We start from the raw sequence: 20,562 nt of genomic DNA, 5'->3' as shown, positions 1-20,562 counted from the left end.
CAGATTTGCTTGACATCACCCTTCAGGCCTGGACGACTTGCTCTGATACCATGTTGAGCAAGAGAAGAGAAGAGAAGAGAAAGAGAGGAGAGGCAAGAGGACTGAGAGCCCAAAAGAATCCTCCAGGCATGTGCAGTATGTTATTATTTATACTAGGCTGGTCGTACAACATAAAGTATGAAGAAATTACAAAAGTACCCTTGCGGTACTAAACACGTGTACAACAACATCTGTCAACAAATAGTAAGCAGATTATCATTAAGTTTGGGAACATGAAGGATAAAGGGTAAGGTAAGGGTAGGTGGCTCTAATATCTCCCTTACCTGAATGGGAGCAAGAGAGCCATCAGGTAAAGATATTTTATCTCGGTCAGAGAGAAGTTCATAGAAACTAAAAAGTTAGAGGTTCCGGTCAATGATCCAAGGAATTCTATAATTACCTTAAACAATCGCATGATTAGTAGTAACATGACTACCTGAATGGGAAAAAGCTATAGAGGCTAGGTTGCCTAATAATGTAATAGTGGATTTGGCAATGAATACTGAATAGAATGGAATGGCATAGCAGGTTTCATGTAACTGACCTCATATGGACAAAGCTTAGATGATAGTGATTAATTCAATGGAAAAATACCATATCAGAAATTCTCTTAAATTAATGGAATTCTCCAAATTAGTGCATCCTTTTTAAAGCCAATGGTGAGATCATGGTTCACAATATTGGCAATATTCACTTATTAAGTCACTATAGTTCAAGAAAAAGAAAAATGCTTATAACTACAAAAGAGTATTCTTAATTTAATCAAAACAAGTAGTAGCAAAAAAAGACAAGTCAAAATGGTATGTGATATATTTGTTGAAGAGAAGATGGCTAAATAGCTAAGAAGGGAGACAGAGATACCTACTAAAGTCTCTTAGTTTTCTCCTATTTGAGTTATACAGCTCTTTGCTATAATTTTTTGAACCTTAAATGTGCAATTATCCTTCTTTTGATGATTCCTTGAAGGTTTACTAACTAATTCCATGCTTGTAGAAACCTTTTCTATTTTTTATCTTTCCAAATATCTTAGGGAACTATCTTCGAAATTTCTCCATCTCCACGGGGCAAAATGTTCATTTATATCAAAATTGTGAACCATGGGTGAGAGTTGTTATCATTTAATAATCTTCTATCTATTTATTGTTTGTATTTGGGAATGCTTTTCCTTTCTTTTTGAGTGCAGATGGTCTTTCCCTATGGAAGTGGCTAACCTTCTTAACCCAAGCACATTAAGGTTGCCAAAGAAAAGAGGCAGGGTTGCGTGGAGGTGAACCAGGGCAGCTATCATTTGGACAATACGGGAAGAGAGTAACAGAAGAATATTTAAGGAGGAAGAGAGAGATCAAAGGGAATTGATAAAAGTGATCCATTGGGTAAAATCTTTATGAATTTTTCAGCCTTCACATCTGCTGAAATTTGAAAAAATTGGGGGGGGGGGGGGGAGTGGCTGCAACTTATAAAAAAACCAAAGATACAAAGAGTTTAGGCTCCGAGAAGGATTCATCAAATTGAACTTCAATGGAAGTACTACTGGAAACTGGGGCCCACCAGGAGTGGGAGCTCTTGCGAACAAGAACAGCAACATGGTAGCTATGCTTTTTGGGCCCAGCTGGACTTGGGGACTCCACAATGGCTGAATTATGTGTTGTTATCCAAGGGGTACAACAGGCAAGAAGCATGAATTTGAACAACCTAATTACATGACAAAAGATGTGGTCCAGAAAAGAGTAGGTGGAACTACAAATTATTGAAGTAAGGCTTAGCTGAAGTCATTTACTAAAGTAGTGTAGAGATGAATCTGAATACAAGAATATTTTCTTTGTATACATCATAATCAGTTCCTATATATGTAAAATATACATTCATGTGCCAGTCTGCTAGAGACAACAAAATCAAGTTAACACATGTCTATAGTATTCAAAGACTAATTATTTATTTAATTAATTTTGATTGGAAACAGTGACTTGTATTCAATAATTAAAAAGTAAATACAATATGCCAAGCATCCCATGACAAATGATCCCAAAAAAGTAACTCCTATTACAATGCCACCGAAAAAAATTGTTCCCTATTTATTCCTTGTTTGGCCAAACTGTCAGCCAAAACATTAGCTCATAAAATAACATGAAAAAATATGAGTTTATAAACTTACTTTCTATAAGTTATTAATTAAGATGAGAGTGTATTAAATAATATATAATAGAAGAAATACTTGACTAGATGACTATAAAATGCCCTAATTGGCTAATCCATGTTTGGTGCATCCTTCATGTGTCCTAAACAAAAGAAAATAAAGAGCAAAAGATCACAACTGAAAAGATTCTATTAGAAGCCTATGTGGAAGTAGTATTTTAGAATGCCATATACACCTCTTTGATTGTAGCTTTAACAGGAACTCCAAGGACAGCAGCTCCATTCAGCCAACCATCATTAATAACCTAGTAGCAAAAAGAAAAGTCAATTAATTTTTAAATTTCCAGTAAAATATAAAAAATACCAGCTACATAAGCCCATTCCCTGAAAAAAGAATAAAATTAAAATCAAAGCAATTCTATACAATTTAATGTACGGGATGGTAGTATAGCAACCTTTTTATGTCATTGCACCAATCAGTTTGCCATATGGAAGATAAGAAACATTCTGTCAAGAGTGTGTGCAAGTGTCTGTGCACAAGTTTCATTTGTATAACATAACCTGGTTTTAAAGGCTTTGAGGTGAGGCAGAGCCAAAACACCTAGCCTCCTAGAGCGAGGCATATACCTCACTGCCTCATGCCTCATAAACAGCATCAAAATTATTAAAAAATGAAAAATATAAAATATATTAGTTATAATTACTATATATTAAAATGGAAAGATCCAAGCTGGCACTGTCCTGTTCTCTGTTTTTTTTTTGCAATTTTTAATTTTTTCTTCAAAAACTCAGATATATTAACATCTCTTTGTTACATTTAGATTCCGAAAATGCCTCCTGCCAACCCAATAGCAGTCCACGCTTGCTCTTGTCTTTTTTTGTGGTTTTTTCAAATTTTTTTCCTTTTTTCTTTTCTCTGAGAAAAATGCCATATCAGCTTCATTTTTTGGAGATGTTTTGCCTTCTGAAGAAGAATATGAAATGCTGGCTTTTGTATTCCAAAGTGTATCTCACACCTTTTTCTCTCTCTTCGCTTAGCAGAAGGGGTGTTTCCTGCTTCTTTATTTTTATGTGCTCTCCTATCTTTATTTTGTGACTATACAAGGTTTGCATGAACATACCAGTAACAAGATTTTGTCAGATGAGCCAAGAACGAGCTGGGTTGCAAGTCATCTTTTTTATTTTATTTTGCTCCCCAAGGGAAGCCCCAAGTACCACATAGGCCATGAACTTATCCCACACCCAAGGATCCTTGCGACAGTGTCTACCTCTCTGTCCTCAATGTTAACCCCAGCTACATAATTTTTTTCAAAATTTATTCCTAGCTTTCACATCCTTTCTAAAAACCTCATTAGTAATCTTAAAATTCTTGATTGTTGGGGATCCTCACTGTCACAACTTCATCACTTCCAACTCTCCAACCTCTAAAATGACCTTTCCAATTCCCTTTCCTTTATTCGCTTTCTAGTCTTCAAAAGAATCCCATTACTTGCTTCTAGACTCTTTCCTCTTCAGGGTTAAACTAGGGTTTTGGTTTTAGAAGGGGCTTGAGAGATAGAGAATGTGATCTTGTAATTGAAATGCTAAATAATTTAGGGTCAGCATTCTTGGATTCAAGGGTGGATAACAATAGAATTTGGAAACCTTCTCCGTCTAGTTTGTTCTCTTGTGCTTCTTTCTTTGACTCCCTAGTTCTCTCAGACTTGTGGGGAGGAACTTTCTCAGTGAAAGAGATATGGAGTAAGCCTATTCCTCCAAAAGTTCAAGACTTGTGTTGGGAAGTTTTCCTTTTTAAGATAAATACCTCTGACGTGCTTCAAAGAATAAGGCCAAATAAAATGCCTTTCCCCTCATATATGCATCTTTTTCTAGGCAAATGGTGAAACTAAAGGAATGGGAGATCCATCATATGGATGGCCGAACCATGCAAGGTGGCTGGGTGAAATTTCAAAAATTTCTTTCTCCCATCCAGGAATCCTATTCCTTGATTTAGAAAAATTGCATTTTTCAAGGTTCGTTCTTGAAACAAACCGGATTAAATCTGAAACCAAGATTAGGGAGAGGAATACCTGATACGGAATAACAGTAACTCCCAATGTAGGTGTTCACGCCCAAAGAGATGACCAAAACCCGCCTCCATTGAAGATGACACAGCTTATGGTGAGGTAGGATCAGCAGGGTGGTTCTTCAGCAAGAACCCTAATTCTTCAGCAAGAATCAGGCAAGGGGTTGGTGAGCACGACTTTAGATTGTTTCTTCTAGCAAGAAACAATATCAAGAACTATTATTGATCAGATCCAAAAGAGGAGATCGAACTGGGTAGGGGCGACAAGAACTGGAGGAGAATGCTGCAGATTTCTAAGTGTCTGAAACTGGTGAATTCGCCCCCTATTTATAGCCTTCTTTGAATCAGCTTCCTAATCTAATTAGAAAAGAGTTTCTTGATCCAAATATGATATTTGGATCTGGACTCTTAAATGGATAAGACTTATCTTATCCTTTAGCTAATCCTAATCAGATTATGAACCAAAATTCGCCCCTTTTTAATTAACTCACTTAAGCCCTGTTCAAAATGGGCTTTAGGCCCATTTAGTCACATAGCTCACTTTCCCTTTAAATGCTGGCTAGCTTGGCTCTCTTTGTATGGCATGGGACCCTATCATTGATCTCCACATAAGCCACATGGGTTCAGCCTAGCCTCTTTTACAAGGCCTGGCCGAATTCACTACTGAATACAGTGAACCCCTGAGTCCATCAATATGGGCTCTTAATGGGCCCAACATTTATAATAAATGGTCCTTGGGTCCAGCCATCTTATGAAGGCCCAAGGACTGTGGGTAGATGTGAGATTAGCCCATCAGGTTTATTATCCCTAAATGGTCTTACACTTAACCTCTCAGCCCTTAATGATCATACACTGCCCGACAAGAGAGGACCTCTCCCTCAACCACAAGGTACAATGTTGCACTCTCTACTCACATGGATCCTAGGAATTAAAACCTTTTTTTGCAAACATTTTGTGAAGCCATAATATATTTGTATATCTCTATATAAATATATTTTGCAAAACAAATCTCAACAATTTGAAATCAACTGCCAGCAGATTAGGTTTCCATCAGAGAGAGTGCATTCCCCGATCATTCACTTTGTCCAACAAAGGGGTTGATCCTGTCACTATGATCACCCACTCAGGTGAATTCTCGAACTGCCCCAACATACCCAGGTTTTGATCCCCTCTAAGGATCTCACTAATTGGCATATCAAAGACAGCCCAATCCAACACCTAGTGTAATACCATAATCGAGTCTAGGGGTTAGGTGTAACATTCCAGTTTTGCCCGTCTATCTCTAAGGTCCAGGGCAATACTAGAATTTTGTCCGGTTCAGGGTTTCAAGAAAACCCACACTGCATGTGCCTCAGGTTTCACCCTGTCAGTTGAGACAAGCCACCCCAACCCACTTGGCGGCACATCAGTGTCAGCCTTGGCAGGATAAATCTTCCTAGATCTATCCAACAACTGTGAAGATTCTAAACTAACACGAGTCTCATAAGTGTCCAGTTTAAGGGTATTACATAGAAACACACCAATATAACATGAATCAAATATGTACTTTATTCATTTACAATAAATGTGATAATGTACTTCAAGCTTATTGGAGCTAAGGGCATACACTGTCTAACAGAAACAACCCCTCACTAATTTCTTGTTCCTTTGCAAATTGTGTTTGGACGTGCATCTCTTCTCTCTTTGGCTGTAGGTGGCCCCCCCCTCCTCAAGAAGACTTACTATGTTGTTCAGCTCAAATTTCTTTAGGCAAGCAAAAGAAGAGAGGAAGATTACTTTGGGAGATAGGCAAGACAACAACTATTTGGACAATCTGGGAAGAAAGAAATGAAAGATTATTTTAAAGACAACTCTAGGAGCCTAGAGGATATTGTTGAAAGCATAAGTATCAAAACAGCAAACTAGGTAAAAAGTTTGGAAGCATTCCAAATGGTGACAGTAGGTGATATTATCAAAGCTTGGCATGAAGTAGCAAATTCATCTACTGTGAAAGACAAATTAATTTTAGACTGGAAGCCTCCTCAGCCTAATAGAATAAAGTTTAACTTTGATGGAAGCTCAATAGGAAACCAGGGTTTCTCCTTTGTAAAGGAGACCTTGGACTGGTGAGTCTACCATCCAAGGTTTCCCCCTTTTAATGGCTTCTGTTGGGAAGTGTTTCTATAGAATTAACACATGTGACCTACTCCAAAGGAAAAGACCTAATTGGTGCTTATTCCGTTATTTGAAGGCTGTCATAAAGCTATCTTGGTCTCCCCCTTTCAGTGATTTCATTAAGCTAGATTTTGATGGGAGTAGTAAAGGAAATCAGGCCCTTCAAGAATAGGAGTTTTCAAAAATGAGGAAAGCAGAATAATTGCTTTATATTGAGGACCTATAGGTGTGGGAGATTCCTTGATGGATGAAATTTTAGTTGTATGGAAGGAATTTCAAAGAGTCAAGGAATTGAGCATCTCTATGCTGATAATTGAAGGGGATTCAAAGCTGGTTATAAGATGGCTTTAGAAGGAACAGGGGTTGGTGTGGTGGGACTACATCTACATTAATGAGAAAAGAAAGTTTAAGTGGCTGACACAAGGAATGGAAGTTATTCTTATTTGGGTAAAAAGGGATGCTAATTGCTTTGCTGATGCATTGGCCAAACAAGGGGTGGGAAGAAATCATGTACTTTGGGCTATGTAGTAATTCTTTTTTTCTTTTTTTTTTTTTTTACTTGGGGAGAGTTAAGAGAGTTTACCTGATAGGCCCTCAGCTATCCATTCAGGCCCATCCCAGGAGATCCAGACCCAAGACACTTAGGGACCAGGCCATGCACGAGAGAAGCACCTGATCACCCATGTGACTCCTCTGCTGAGGTCCGTCTACATGAGAAGGCCACGTCCCTTCAGTTAGTTACCCGTTGCAGTCGTGACGATGTGTAGGAGTGAGAGAGAGGAGAGTATAAATAATTGTAATCCGATTTAATCGGCATGAGAAGTAAAACCCTACTATTCTCCTTCCTTCTTCTTCATCTTCCCTTCTTCTTTCCTTCTCCCTACTCCTACTCTGTTTCAGGAGGGTGAGCTCCCTCGAACCAGCTCAGAGTTTCAGATTTTTTTGAAGTGAATCTATCAATTGGTATCAGAGCCTAGCTCCACGATGACCAACATGAGATCAACTGCGGTGGATGAACGGGTCGATCGTATTGAAGTGGAAGTGCACAGAAGCACATCAGAACTAAGAGACATCAAGGGGACTCTATCTGCCTTGGTGGGGCAGTTCGAGCGATTGCCAACTCCAATGACGAGGGAATAGCAGCACTAAAAGATGTGGAGGGATCTCCCTAGGCAAGGTGACAAAAATCATCTTCCCAAAATACTCAAGTGATGATCCGGTACCCTAGATTTATCGAGCTGAATGTTATTTTGAATATCATGAGACCCCAGCGCATCAATGAGTGCCCATTGCCTCCATCCATTTAGACAGGGAGGCCATATGTGGTACTAATGGTACCGGAAAACCCATCCCCAGACTACTTGGACGGATTTCACCGAAGCCTTACGTGTAAGGTTCAGACCATCTAGGTATGAAAACTTTGATGAATCACTGTCCTGAGTCAAGCAAACTGTTAGTGTACAAGAATATCAGACAAAGTTTGAGAGGTGTTAGTGTAGGGGTATTTCTGTCTTTATACTTATGTTGAGGTTGCTGATCTGTAATATTATATTAGAACTAGTGTCCCTCAGTTAAATAAGGGCACATGTGTCTTTTCCACTATGTTAGTAACATAAAACATGTCTGGCCGAATGGGAGAAGTGATCTTTCCCTAATTCGAACCAGACTTTTCTTCTCTCTTTTTCTCCTCCTTTCTCTCTCTCTTTCTTTCTTCTTTCTTCTTCTCTCTTCTTGGCTGTTATCAGACTAACAGAACTCAAAGGCAGGCCGAATTATAATACGGTATCAGAGCACAACTAAGCAACTCGGATCTGCCCAGATTTCTATTTTCTGCACACTCAATCTAGGGTTTTCTCTTGATTTCTCTGCCATCGATTGGAGATAAGGGAAAGGGCTGAAAAGGAGTGGTCGCCCTCTTCCCTTGGAGGTTTCTATGCCTCCAGTTGTGTTGTTCATGGTCAGTCGCTGTGGTTTCTAAGAAGCCCTCCCCTAATCGATGAAGAGAAGAGGGCTGATTCGTGTAGTGCAGTGGGTGTCTTGTGTGGACTGATTTTCTTCTTGTGTGGTTTGTTTTTTGGGTGATGAGGTAAGAGATTTCTATGCATATTTTTTGTTATGAATCAAATAGGAAGTATGTTTCAGATCGTATGATGGGATTTCAGACTGTAGTGTGCTAGGGTTTATGTTGCTTTTTGTGTGATTCGAAGGGGGAGTGGTTCTCATATAGTGGTGAGATTTCAGGTAGTCGTAGGGTAGGGTTTGTGGTGTAAAGAGTTCAACCTTTAGCAATAACAAGTGCTGAAACCAGTGTGATCAAGTAGTGTGCAGTGTGCCGAATTCAGTAATAACAAAGTTCATCAATGGGAGATAACAGTGATAGCAAATCTAATGTGATGATACCTACTGACTACCTGAATGTTCAAATGACCTCCATTAAACTGAATGGAGAGAATTATGTACCTTGGGCTAAATCTGTAGAAGTTTTTCTGAAGGCAAAGAAGAAGGTGAAACACATAAGAGAGGAGAAACCCTCCACTAATTCTCCTGAGTATGAAGACTGGGAACAAGAGGATGCACATATTATCATGTGGTTATGGAACAATATGGAACCCAAGATTAGTGTAAATTTCATGTTTCTTCACACTGCCAAAGATGTGTGGGACCATGCTAAGAAGTTGTATTCTGGTCAAGACAATACAACCAGAGTATATCAGCTATATCAAGAATACTTTAATCTGCAACAAGGCAATTGGAGTCTTGAGGAGTACTATGCTAGTATGAGAAACATTCGTAATGAGTTGAATGTTTATCACCTCCTCACTTTTGATGTCAAAATTCAGCAAAACAGAGAGAACAACTTGATGTGACTCGATTTTTGGTGGGGCTGAAATCTGAGTATGAACCAGTGCGGGCTCAGATACTAGGAGGGTCAGCTCTCCCTTCCTTAGAAGAGGTGTTTGCTCGACTTCGGAGGACTTCCATTGGATCTACTGAGAACTCTAATGTCTCTGATAGATCGGCCTTTGCAGTGTCAAGTGGTCGTGGTGTTAGAGGTGGAGCTCGAGGAGCTCATTCTGGCCGTGGTGGTAGTAGTGGTCCGGTATATGGCCGGAGTGGTGGTGGTGGACCTACATATAATCGTAGTGGTGGTCGTACTGGAGGTAGAGATTCAGGGGGAGCCCGTGGTAGAGCACGTGGTTCAGGTCCGAGGAGATGTACTCATTGTGGTATGGATGGACATACCATTAATTATTACTATGACTTGCATGGTCCACCCTCAACTTGGGCCAATCATGCCTTGACTAGTGACACCAGTTTCAGACAGGAGAATTGTTCAGCTGATCAGATGCCTCCTACATCCACAGATGTTCCCGGGAAGGAGATGGTGAGTGTTCCCCGTGATTAGTATGAGAGGTTTGTCCAATCCACATCTCAGTAGAACATGGCTACTTTCGCACACTCAGGTATGGTTTGTTTGGCATCCACACCCAATCCTTGGATTATTGACTCTGGAGCCTCTGATCACATGACTGGAACTCCATGTGTGTTTTCTTCCCTCTCTCATTGCTCAACATCACAATCTGTTACCCTTGCTAATGGTTCCACATCCTCGATTTGTGGTGTTGGCAATGTTAACTTGACCCCCTTGTATTTATCCTCAGTTTTGTATGTCCCTAAGTTTCCGCCTTATGTCTGTTAGTAAGTTGACCAAGCCACGCAATTGCTCTATTACTTTTTACCCTTCTATGTGTGTTTTTCAGGATCTCAAGACGGGGATGAAGATTGGTGGAGGGCATGAAGCTGGTGGATTGTATTATCTTGACGGTGGTGGAAGAACATCAACAGCTCTCCAGTCATCATTCTCTCCTCTCCAGTGGCACTGTCGATTTGGTCATCCTTTGCTGAAAGTTTTGAAATCTTTGGTTCCTTTGTTGAGTCAACTTTTCGTTTTAGATTGTGAGTCGTGTCAGTTGGGGAAACATCATCGTGTTCCCTTTAGTCCTAGGGTTGATAACCGTGTGTCGAGTCCTTTTTCTTTGGTTCATTTAGATGTTTGGGGTCCTTATAAAGTGATGTCATACAATGGATATAGATATTGTCATTTTTGTTGATGATTTTTCAAAGATGACGTGGCTCTATTTAATGAAAGAAAGAAGTGAATTGTTTACCATCTTCCAAAAATTTAATGCTGAGATTCGCAATCAATTTGGTGTTCACATTAAAATTTTTCGTTCTGATAATGACCGTGAATATTTATCTTCATCATTTCAAGAATACTTGGGCCAACATGGCATTATACATCAGACCTCATGTACCTACACCCCAAAACAAAATGGGGTGGCTGAGAGAAAGAATCGTCATCTTTTGGAAACAACACGATCCCTCATGCATCACATGAATGTTCCCAAACCCTTTTGGAGTGATGCGGTGCTTACTTCTTGCTTCTTGATTAATCGGATGCCCACATCTATCCTTGATGATCATTCCCCATTCACTACCTTGTTTCCCACCTTGTCTCCGTTTCCTCTTTCTCCTTGGGTTTTTGGGTGTCTGCTTCGTCCATAATCTGGGCCCCGGGAAGGACAAGTTAGATGCACGATCCATTAAGTGCATCTTCCTTGGCTATTCCCGGACCCAGAAAGGGTATAAGTGTTACCATCCTAGTTCTCGACGTTCCTTTGTGTGTGTTGATGTTACCTTCTTTGAGTCTACTCCGTTTTTCTTGGGGTCCGGTGATGCTTCTTCCTCCTCATCACCTCCTCCTCTTCCACTTCCAGTTGCCGATTTTGTTCCCCTTGTTCCAGCCGTGATCAAGTCCTTGCCTCCAGTGCCACTACCTGTTGAACGCCTACCTATCCGTCAAGTGTATACACATCGCCCACATGTACCGGCTGCTACTCCTCTGGCTTCATCACCGTCGACAGATCTGGCAGTTGTCTCCACACCAGCCCCAAACCCAGTATCTGATCTTGATCTTCCCATTGCCTTGCGGAAAGGTAAACACACTTGTACCCTTCATCCTATATCTAATTATGTTTCACACACTCACCTTTCCGCTTTCCATCGCCAGTTTATCTCTTTGTTATCCTCAGTTGTTGTCCCTAAGGATGTCCAGGAAGCCCTTGCCTCTCCAGGGTGGTGCCATGCAATGGAAGAACTCTCAACTCTAATTCATAATCATACTTGGGACCTCACCACTCTTCCTCCTGAGAAACAGGCTGTCGGTTGTAAGTGGGTTTATACTGTTAAGTATTTACCTGATGGTAGTGTTGAGCACCTGAAAGCTCGATTGGTTGCAAAAGGGTACTCCCAAACCTATGGTATTGACTACACAGAGACCTTCTCCCCAGTTGCTAAGATAGGTTTAGTTCGTGTTGTGATCTCTCTTGCTGATATGTATGATTGGCCCCTATATCAGCTTGATATTAAAAATGCTTTTTTGCATGGTGATTTTCTCAAGGAGGTCTACATGGAGCAACCACCGGGGTTTGTTGCTCAGGGGGAGGATGGTAAGGTACGCAGACTAAAGAACGCTATATATGGACTTAAACAGTCTCCTCGAGCATGGTTTGGTAGGTGTAGAGAAGATGGGCCGAATGGCCCATAGGTTGTTTAGTCTTTCCTGTTATGTTTCTTTTCTGTAATGGGCCTTATTCTGGGCCCATCCTGTCTATATTAAGTTTTGTGTAAATTCTTGCCCAACTAAGGGCCTCCTTGTAATTATTCAAATATATCTTAATAAAAGAGTGTTAGGGTGCTGAGAGAGTGAATGTTCGAAACTCTCATTCTCAGACCCTCATTGCTGAACTCTCAAGCTCTCCTCTCTTCAGTTTTCTTCAGTAGGTTCAGTGAGGTGGTAAAGAAGTTTGGTATGAAACAGTGCCAAGTTGATCATTCCGGGAATGATAAAATGCGCATTGACAGGTTGAAGACTTTTCTACAGGAACATTTTCAAACAAAGGACCTTGGTAAATTGAAATATTTCTTGGGGATAGAAGTAGCAAGATCTAAGCATGGTATTAATTTGTGTCAGAGGAAATATGTGATTGATTTGATGGAGGAAACAGGTTTGTTAGGTGCTAAACCAACTAAAACACCTATGGAAACAAATACTAGGCTGAGTAGTGATATGGATGAAGTGTTTGAAGACCCTGGTAGATACCGGCGACTTGTAGGTAAACTGAATTACCTAACCATTACTCGGCTAGATATTATATTTGCGGTTAGTGTGGCAAGTCAGTTCATGCAGAAACCTCTGGTTCCTCATTGGGATGCGGTTCTAAGAATTGTGAGGTATTTAAAAGGGGCCCCTGGTCGTGGTTTGATATACAAAAGTGGTGGAAAACTTGAAATAGAAGGGTATATTGATGCTGACTGGGCCGGTTCTATGTCTGATAGGAGGTCTACCACAGGCTATTGCACTTTTCTTGGGGGTAATCTGGTGACATGGAAAAGTAAGAAGCAGACAGTCGTGGCGAGAAGTAGTGCAGAGGCAAAATATAGAGCTATGGCACATACTGATTGTGAATTAGTGTGGCTAAGGAACCTTCTACAGGAGATAGGATACAATATTAACACTCCAATGAAGCTCTATTGTGACAATCAGGCTGTAGTTCATATTTCTTCTAATCCGGTGTTTCATGAAAGAACCAAGCACATAGAGGTTGACTATCACTTTGTGAGAGAGAAGGTGCTGAATGGAGTGATAGACACTGTATATGTTAACACAGGGAACCAATGAGCAGACTTATTTACAAAAGGGTTGAGTCGGGGAAGAGTGGACTACATATGTAACAAGCTGGGATTATATGATATATACTCACCAGCTTGAGGGGGAGTGTTAGTGTAGGGGTATTTTTGTCTTTATACTTATGTTGAGGTTGCTGATCTGTAATATTTTATTAGAACTAGTGTCCCTCACTTAAATAAGGGCACATGTGTCTTTTCCATTATGTTAGTAATATAAAACATGTCTAGCCGAATGGGAGAAGTGATATTTCCCTAATTCGAACCAGACTTTTCTTCTCTCCTTTTCTCCTCCTTTCTCTCTCTCTTTCCTTATTCTTTCTTCTTCTCTCTTCTTGGCTGTTATCAGACTAACAGAACTCAAAGGCAGGCCGAATTATAATAAGAGGTTAGCTACCCATGTGCATGGTTGGCCTGAAACTGCTCTGGTTGGTTGTTTTATCGGGGGATTACGGGAAGACATAAGGATTGAAGTGAAATCACTGCAACCTTCAACCCTTATTGCTGCTACCGGATTAGCTAAACTCCAAGAAGACCGGTTGGACCGATTATAGAAGACCACTAGACCCATTGGGCCCATGGGTGGACCACTTTTACGAAATCCACCCAACCGGATGGATTCCACCCCAGGACCATTACTTCCCACTCCTAACACTAAACCCGAAATCCCAGCACCTAAGAACCGTGGAACCATGACCGTACCCTACAAGAAGTTAACCTGGACCAAGATGCAGGCTCGTTGTGAGAAGGGGCTATGTTACAACTATGACGAAAAATTTGCCCCAGGACATTGGTGCAAGACCCCACACCTCTACCTATTGCAAATTGAAGAGGAGGATGTCGTTAGTGAAGGGGAACCGGAAGTTGGACCCACCCAAACGGGCCCATCTATGGAGGTTGAATACTATGTGATTTCCCTGCAAGCCCTTTTGGATTGTCAGACCCCGCGAACCATGAGGGTTGACGGGTGGGTTAAGGGCCAAAAGGTGGCTGTACTTGAAAATTCCCTAAATTTCATCACCACCGGGTTGACTCGGAGACTTGGATTGGATGTGGAACCCATAGCTCCCTTTGCTGTCAATGTGGCAAGTGGGCAAGGGATCAAATGTGAAGGAAGATGCAGATCTGTTAGGCTTAAGATTCAGTGGTATATCTTTTCCATGGATCTGCACCCCCTTGAATTTTCAGGGGCTGATATAGTCCTGGGCATCGAGTGGCTCCAGCAATTGGGCCCAGTAATGTGCAATTGGGCTGAATTGCTATGGAATTCCAACAGAATGGGACCACTTATTTATTAAAGGGAAGCGACCTGACACAGCCACAGCCACACCGATCCCCCCCATCTCATTCTCAAGAGCTGCCACACTCAGACATTCCCTTGTTAATGAGCATGGGCCCTATGCCTCCTGGACCAACATTGACTATTGATGATTCCCTAGTCCAAAACCCAGAACAGCAGCTCCTCAATGAATACACTGATGAGTTTCAAGAACCATTTGTTCTACCTCCAACTAGACAACTGGACCACTGATTTGTCCTCCAACTGGGGGCTCCACCCACAAATGTCCGCCTGTACAGGTATCCACACTATCAGCGAGTAGAAGTGGAGAAGATGACCCAAGAACTCCTGGACGAGGGGTTCATTCGGCCCAGTAACAGCTCGTTCTCCTTGCTCATCTTGCTGGTAAAAATAAAGGATGGTACGTGGAGATTTTGTGTTGACTATCGAGCCCTCAACAACATCACTGTGAATGACCGGTACCCAATCCCCTTGGTAGAAGAGTTATTTGATGAGTTGGGCCAGACCCTCTTTTTCTCTAAACTAGATCTTAGGTCTGGTTACCACCAGATCCAAGTCCACCCAGACGATGTAACTAAGACTGCCTTCCGGACATCAGATGGACACTACGAGTTTGTGGTTATGCCATTTGGTTTAACTAACGCTCCCTCCACTTTCCAACAGCTCATGAATGAAGTATTCAGACCCTACTTGCGACATTATATACTTGTCTTCTTTGATGACATACTTATTTACAATCTAACCTGGGCTTCACACATGGAGCATTTGTGTTGCACTCTGGACCAATGTTTTAAAACACGGAGGCGTGACGCGAGGCGTTTCACTACCTAGAGGCGTGAGGCGTAGTTCAGAACGCAAGAGGCATAAGCCTCCCAAACACAAGGAGGCGTAAGCCTCCTTAAGAGGAGGGGGGTTAGGAGGAGGATGAAGAGGAAGAGGCAAACCACTTTCTTTCCCCTTATATTTTCTTCCCTTCCCTTTCCTTTCCTTTTCTCTTTTTTCTTCTCTCTCCTTTTCTTTCCCTTCCCTTTCTTTTCCTTTCTTTTCCTTTCCTTTCCTTTTTTTTTTCTTTTTTTTTTCTGTCTTTTTATATCAGATGTGCATGAGGCATACGCCTCTAGCACGCCTCATGAAAAAAGCGCAAGAGGCGTACACCTCTTGCACCTAAGGCGTACGCCTCAGAGGTGTCAGCGCCTCTGGCATACGCCTCAGGGCGTTTTGGGAGCGCCTTCCAGGCGTACGCCTCCCACGCCTTTTAAAGCACTGCTCTGGACCTACTTAGGCAGCATCTGTTGTTCGCCAAGCCCACTAAGTGCTCATTTGGGCAGACCCAGGTTAATTATCTCGGGCACATAATATCTGGTGGCAAGGTCTACACTGATCCCAACAAAGCTTCCAGCATGGTGAACTGGCCTAGGCCCATGAACCAGAGGTCCCTCAGAGGGTTCCTTGGGTTGACCGGTTATTACCGGCGTTACATAGCAGGTTATGGCATGTTGGCCACACCTCTCACTAAGTTATTAAAGAAACAGGCTTTTGAGTGGGACGAACCAGCTGAACAGGCATTCCAATCTCTTAAGAGGGTAGTCACAACACCACCCACCTTGGCTCTCCTAGATTTCAATAAAGACTTTGTAGTTGAAACTGATGCTTCCGGGAGGGGAATTGGGGCAGTTCTAATTTAGAATGGACAACCCTTGGCTTTCTACAGTCGAGCTTTGTCAGCCCAGGCCCAAGCGAAGTCTACATATGAGGAGTTGATGGCAATTACACTAGCAGTACACAAGTGGAGGGCATATCTTCTGGGCCGGAGATTCATAGTGCGAAGTGATCACCAAAGCATTAAACATTTATTGGAGCAAAGGATTCTAAGCCCGGAACAATAAAAGTGGACCTACAAGGTGTTGGGCTATGATTTCTAGATTGAATACAAATCTGTGCCTTCCAATGCCGTCGCAGACACGCTATCCAGGGTAGAGGATTTCCAGCTTATGGGCCTGCCCAAGCCCAGTTATCCATTATATGAGCTCATCCAACAGGAGGCGCAATCTGATCCAGCACTCAGCAGGATCTGAGGCCAATGGGTCCAGGACCCAACTTCAGTTCCCGGTTACTCCACAACAGGGACTACACTCTTTTATAAGGGTCATATGGTGGTGGCAAATAAATCAGATTATCAGAGAGAATTGCTAAAACTCTTCCACGACTCAGCCATTGGGGGGCATTCTGGGTTTCTCGGAATCTATAAGAGGGTAGTGAGCCATTATTATTGAAAGGGGATGAAGCGTATGATTCAGGATTATGTGGCCCGTTGTGATGTACGTCAGCAACATAAGTATAGCACCCAATCACCTGCCAGGACTACTCCAGCCCTTACCCATTCCGGAGCAGGTATGGGAAGACATCACAATGGATTTCATTACTGGGTTACCTAAATCAAACGGGAAGTATGTGGTTCTAGTAATTGTGGACCGCTTAAGTAAATATGCTCATTTTTTAGTGCTACCACAACCATATACAGCTGCTACAGTGGCTCAGGCTTACATCTAGGAGGTAGCCAAATTACATGGCACCCCAAACTCCATCTTGACCGACAGGGATCCCCTCTTCATGAGCAGATTCTGGGAATTTCTCGGCACAAGGGGTGCACATGCTTCACACAACCAGCTACCACCTCCAGACTGATGGTCAGTCCAAGGTGGTCAACTGGTGCCTTGAAACATATTTACGTTGCTTCATTGGAGAGAAGCCCAAACAGTGGGCCTATTGGCTGCCTTGGGCAGAGTATTGGTATAACACCACATATCAAGCTTCAGCAGGAACCACTCCGTTTAAGATTGTATATGGGAGAGATCCCCCAGCAGGGCTGCCTTATGAAAAAGGGACTTCTACAGTGGCTGAAGTCAAAAGCCAGCTGTTGACCAGAGATGAAATACTGAGGTCTCTTAAGTTGCGCCTACAGAGAGCACAGTTGGGGACTGGGTTTATTTGAAGCTCCAGCCATATCGGCAAGCTTCAGTGGCTTGACGAGCTTGACAGAAATTATCCCCCAGGTATTTTGGACCACTCATGGTGATTGAATGAGTGGGACAGGTGGCTTACAGACTGGAGCTTCCTTCTCCCTCAAAATTACACCCGGTCTTCCATGTCAGTATGCTGAAGCCCTGCCTAGCTCCTACAACTAAGGTCAGCCCAACTCTCCCTCAGTTCACAGATGACGGGGACATACTGATTGAACCACAGAAAATCATGAATATAAGGTGGGTCAAGATAGGCAAGAAGTTACGCAAGCAGGCCTTACTCAAGTGGAAAAACTTGCCACCGGAGGATGCCACTTGGGAGGATTATGACAAATTACAAGATCAGTATCCCCACATCAACCTTGAGGACAAGGTGTTTCTTGAAGAGGGTGGGACTGATAGGCCCTTAGCTATCCATTCAGGCCCATCCCAGGAGATCCAGGCCCAAGACACTCAGCAACCAGGCCATGCATGAGAGAAGAACCTGATCACCCATGTGACTCCTCCACTGAGGTTCGTCTACGTGATAAGGCCACGTCCCTCCAGTTAGTTATCCGTCGCAGTCGTGACCATGTGCAGGAGTGAGAGAGAGGAGGATATAAATAATTGTAATCCGATCTAATCGGCATGAGAAGTAAAACCCTACTATTCTCCTTCCTTCCTTCTTCTTCTTCCTCTTCGCTTCTTCATTCCTTCTCCCTACTACTCTGTTTCAGGAGGGTGAGCTCCCTCGAACCAGCTCAGAGTTTCAGATTTTTTTGAAGTGAATTGTTGAGTTGGGCCTAGTTGTTTTTTATTCTTATTTTAAGCTATTTAGTTAGGAAGTTGTTGGGCTTTAGGCCCATTAGTTTATGTTTTTAAGTTGTGACTATTCAGCTACATTAGTAGCCGCCCTACTAAGGGCATCCTTGTAATATCTCATCCTTTGAGTTAAGTATAAATATAATGAGGGGTTGGCGGCTAGGGTTAATTCAAGCATCCTGGTTGACTTCCTACTCTTTTCTCCCTCTCTTTTCTTCTTTACTACTGAAATCTTTATCTTCCTCCCCTTTTCCTTTCACAAGAAATTCAACTAAATCTACAATCAGTGATTTCTACTTGGTATCAGAGCAGGCCGAAGGTTCCTTGAGTTGTTTCCTCATGCAGCCCTAGATCGGCCGACTGCATGGTGATTTAAGAGGCTCATCGAAGCTCTCAGGTAAGCCAAATTTTTGGAGTTTTTGGTGGATCTGTGTGCCCTGTAGCTGGTCTAGGGTTTCTCATCAAAATCAGGAAAAACTGGAGAAAGGGGAAGAGTCTTGTTTCTGTTGACTATTCAATTTTGACCTAGGAAGTGGCGCCCTAATTTTTTAGGGTTCCTTGGAGTTTTCTGTAAGGGGCGGTTCAAGTCCTGCCTGATTTGGAGGCTTCTAGAGAGATCGGCTGCTTCTTCTCTCTCTTCTCCCGTCCCACAGAAAAGGAATCTTTTGTGGGAAGACAGTCTAGGACACCAGAAAGGGGTTGTTGGTTCCAGAAGTGTTTTGTTTGATCTTGGTACATATTTCAGTTATTTTCTTTACATTTTTTGAGAAGCATGGAGGGTCACGGAGTTGAAAATAAGCCCTGGAGTGAAATGAGACCAGTGAGAGGAGGTGCTGGAGACCTTTTTGGGACAAAGACCATTACTTCAGTTAGGTTGGATGGTGCAAATTACTTAGAATGGTCACAATCTGCAAAGATGGCCATTGGTGCTCGTGGGAAATTAGGGTATATCACTAGTGAGGAAGTGAAACCCGAAACTAGCAACTCCCGGTGGGTACAGGAGAATTATATGGTGATGACTTGGTTGTGTAATTCCATGTTGCCCCATATAGGTAAAAATTTTTTATGGGCAAATACAGCTAAGGAAATATGGGATGAGGTTGCAGAAACCTATTCACAGAGGGAGAATGTTGCTAGGGCTTATCAGTTGAGAAATCAGATTATTTCTACAAGGCAGGGAGATAGACCTGTTGCAGCCTATTTTTCAGCCCTTAAAACCCTGTGGCAGGAGATTGACCATTTAGAGACATTTGCTTGGGAAACCACTAAGGATGCAATCTACCTATCAGAAACATCTAGAGAAGTATAGGGTGTTTGAATTTCTTGTTGGCCTTAATCTTGAGTATGATATTGCAAGACAACATCTTCTTTCCAGGGACAGTGTTACCCTCTCCCAGGCATATGCCTTTGTGTCAGGGGAGGAGAGCAGGAGAGATGTGACGATGAAAAATCCTGTTTCCGATCAGTCTGCCATGGTGAGTACTGTGAAACCTAAACAAAGTGGAGATCGGGGTGGTAGTGAAATCAAGAAGGAAGATAAAAGAGATTTGATTTGTGAATACTGTAAGAAGCCTAAACACACAAGAGATACTTGCTGGAAGCTTCACCCACATCTTGTGTCGACTAAACTGAAAAATAAGAAGGGAAATGCACACATGGCAGTTACTGGTGACATTCCGACCCCTCCTACTACAGTTGCTCTGGAGTCCGTTGCAGCTGCTGCAATAAGGGCCAAACTTGAGAGGTATGGGCAACTTTTGAACCAGCGGGATACAGCCAGTTCCAGTTCAGCAGCAAACGGACAACAAGGTACAGGTGGCACTGGTGGAGTCCACTCTATAGCCTTTGCTCACACAGGTAGTTCACACGTCACTGCAAATTATGTTTCTACTTCAAATAAGGAGGGACCTCCTTGGATTATAGATTCTGGAGCCTCAGAGCACATGACCCATAGCTCTACTATTTTTTCTTCTTACCAGCTCTGTTCTGACAGAGATAGGATCTCCACAGCTGATGGATCCCATGTTCCTATTGCTGGGAAGGGATCTGTCAAGATTAGTGATTCTATTTCTCTACCCTCAGTCCTTCATGTTCCTAGATTGAGCACTAATTTGTTATCTGTTAGTAGTTTGATTAAGAACTTGAACTGCTCAGTAATTTTTTCTCCTGGTCATTGTATTTTGCAGGATCTGGATTCTAAGAGGACGATTGGGAGTGGTCGTGAAGTGAATGGGATCTACCTCTTGGATGTTCTTCCTCCTCATCAGAGTCATCATGTCAGTAGGGATAGTGAGTCAGGGCCT

General features: G+C 42.3%; 1 protein-coding gene across 1 annotated transcript in view; it reads right to left on the bottom strand.

The window, feature by feature from the left end:
* Positions 1 to 20,562, bottom strand: part of ISPD (Nucleotide-diphospho-sugar transferases superfamily protein) — a 95,100-nt gene that overhangs the window by 22,119 nt on the left and 52,419 nt on the right. The window contains exon 8 of the mRNA XM_010253984.3: positions 2,409 to 2,477. Within this exon, the coding sequence (XP_010252286.2) occupies positions 2,409 to 2,477 (69 nt within the window). The remainder of the gene's footprint in view (positions 1 to 2,408; positions 2,478 to 20,562) is intronic.

Source organism: Nelumbo nucifera, chromosome 5 (genome assembly GCF_055504915.1).
Source record: "Nelumbo nucifera cultivar China Antique chromosome 5, China Antique-T2T, whole genome shotgun sequence".
Classification (NCBI taxonomy): domain Eukaryota; kingdom Viridiplantae; phylum Streptophyta; class Magnoliopsida; order Proteales; family Nelumbonaceae; genus Nelumbo; species Nelumbo nucifera.
The sequence above is the reverse complement of the archived record's forward strand: the minus strand, read 5'-3'. Positions and strand labels throughout refer to the sequence as shown.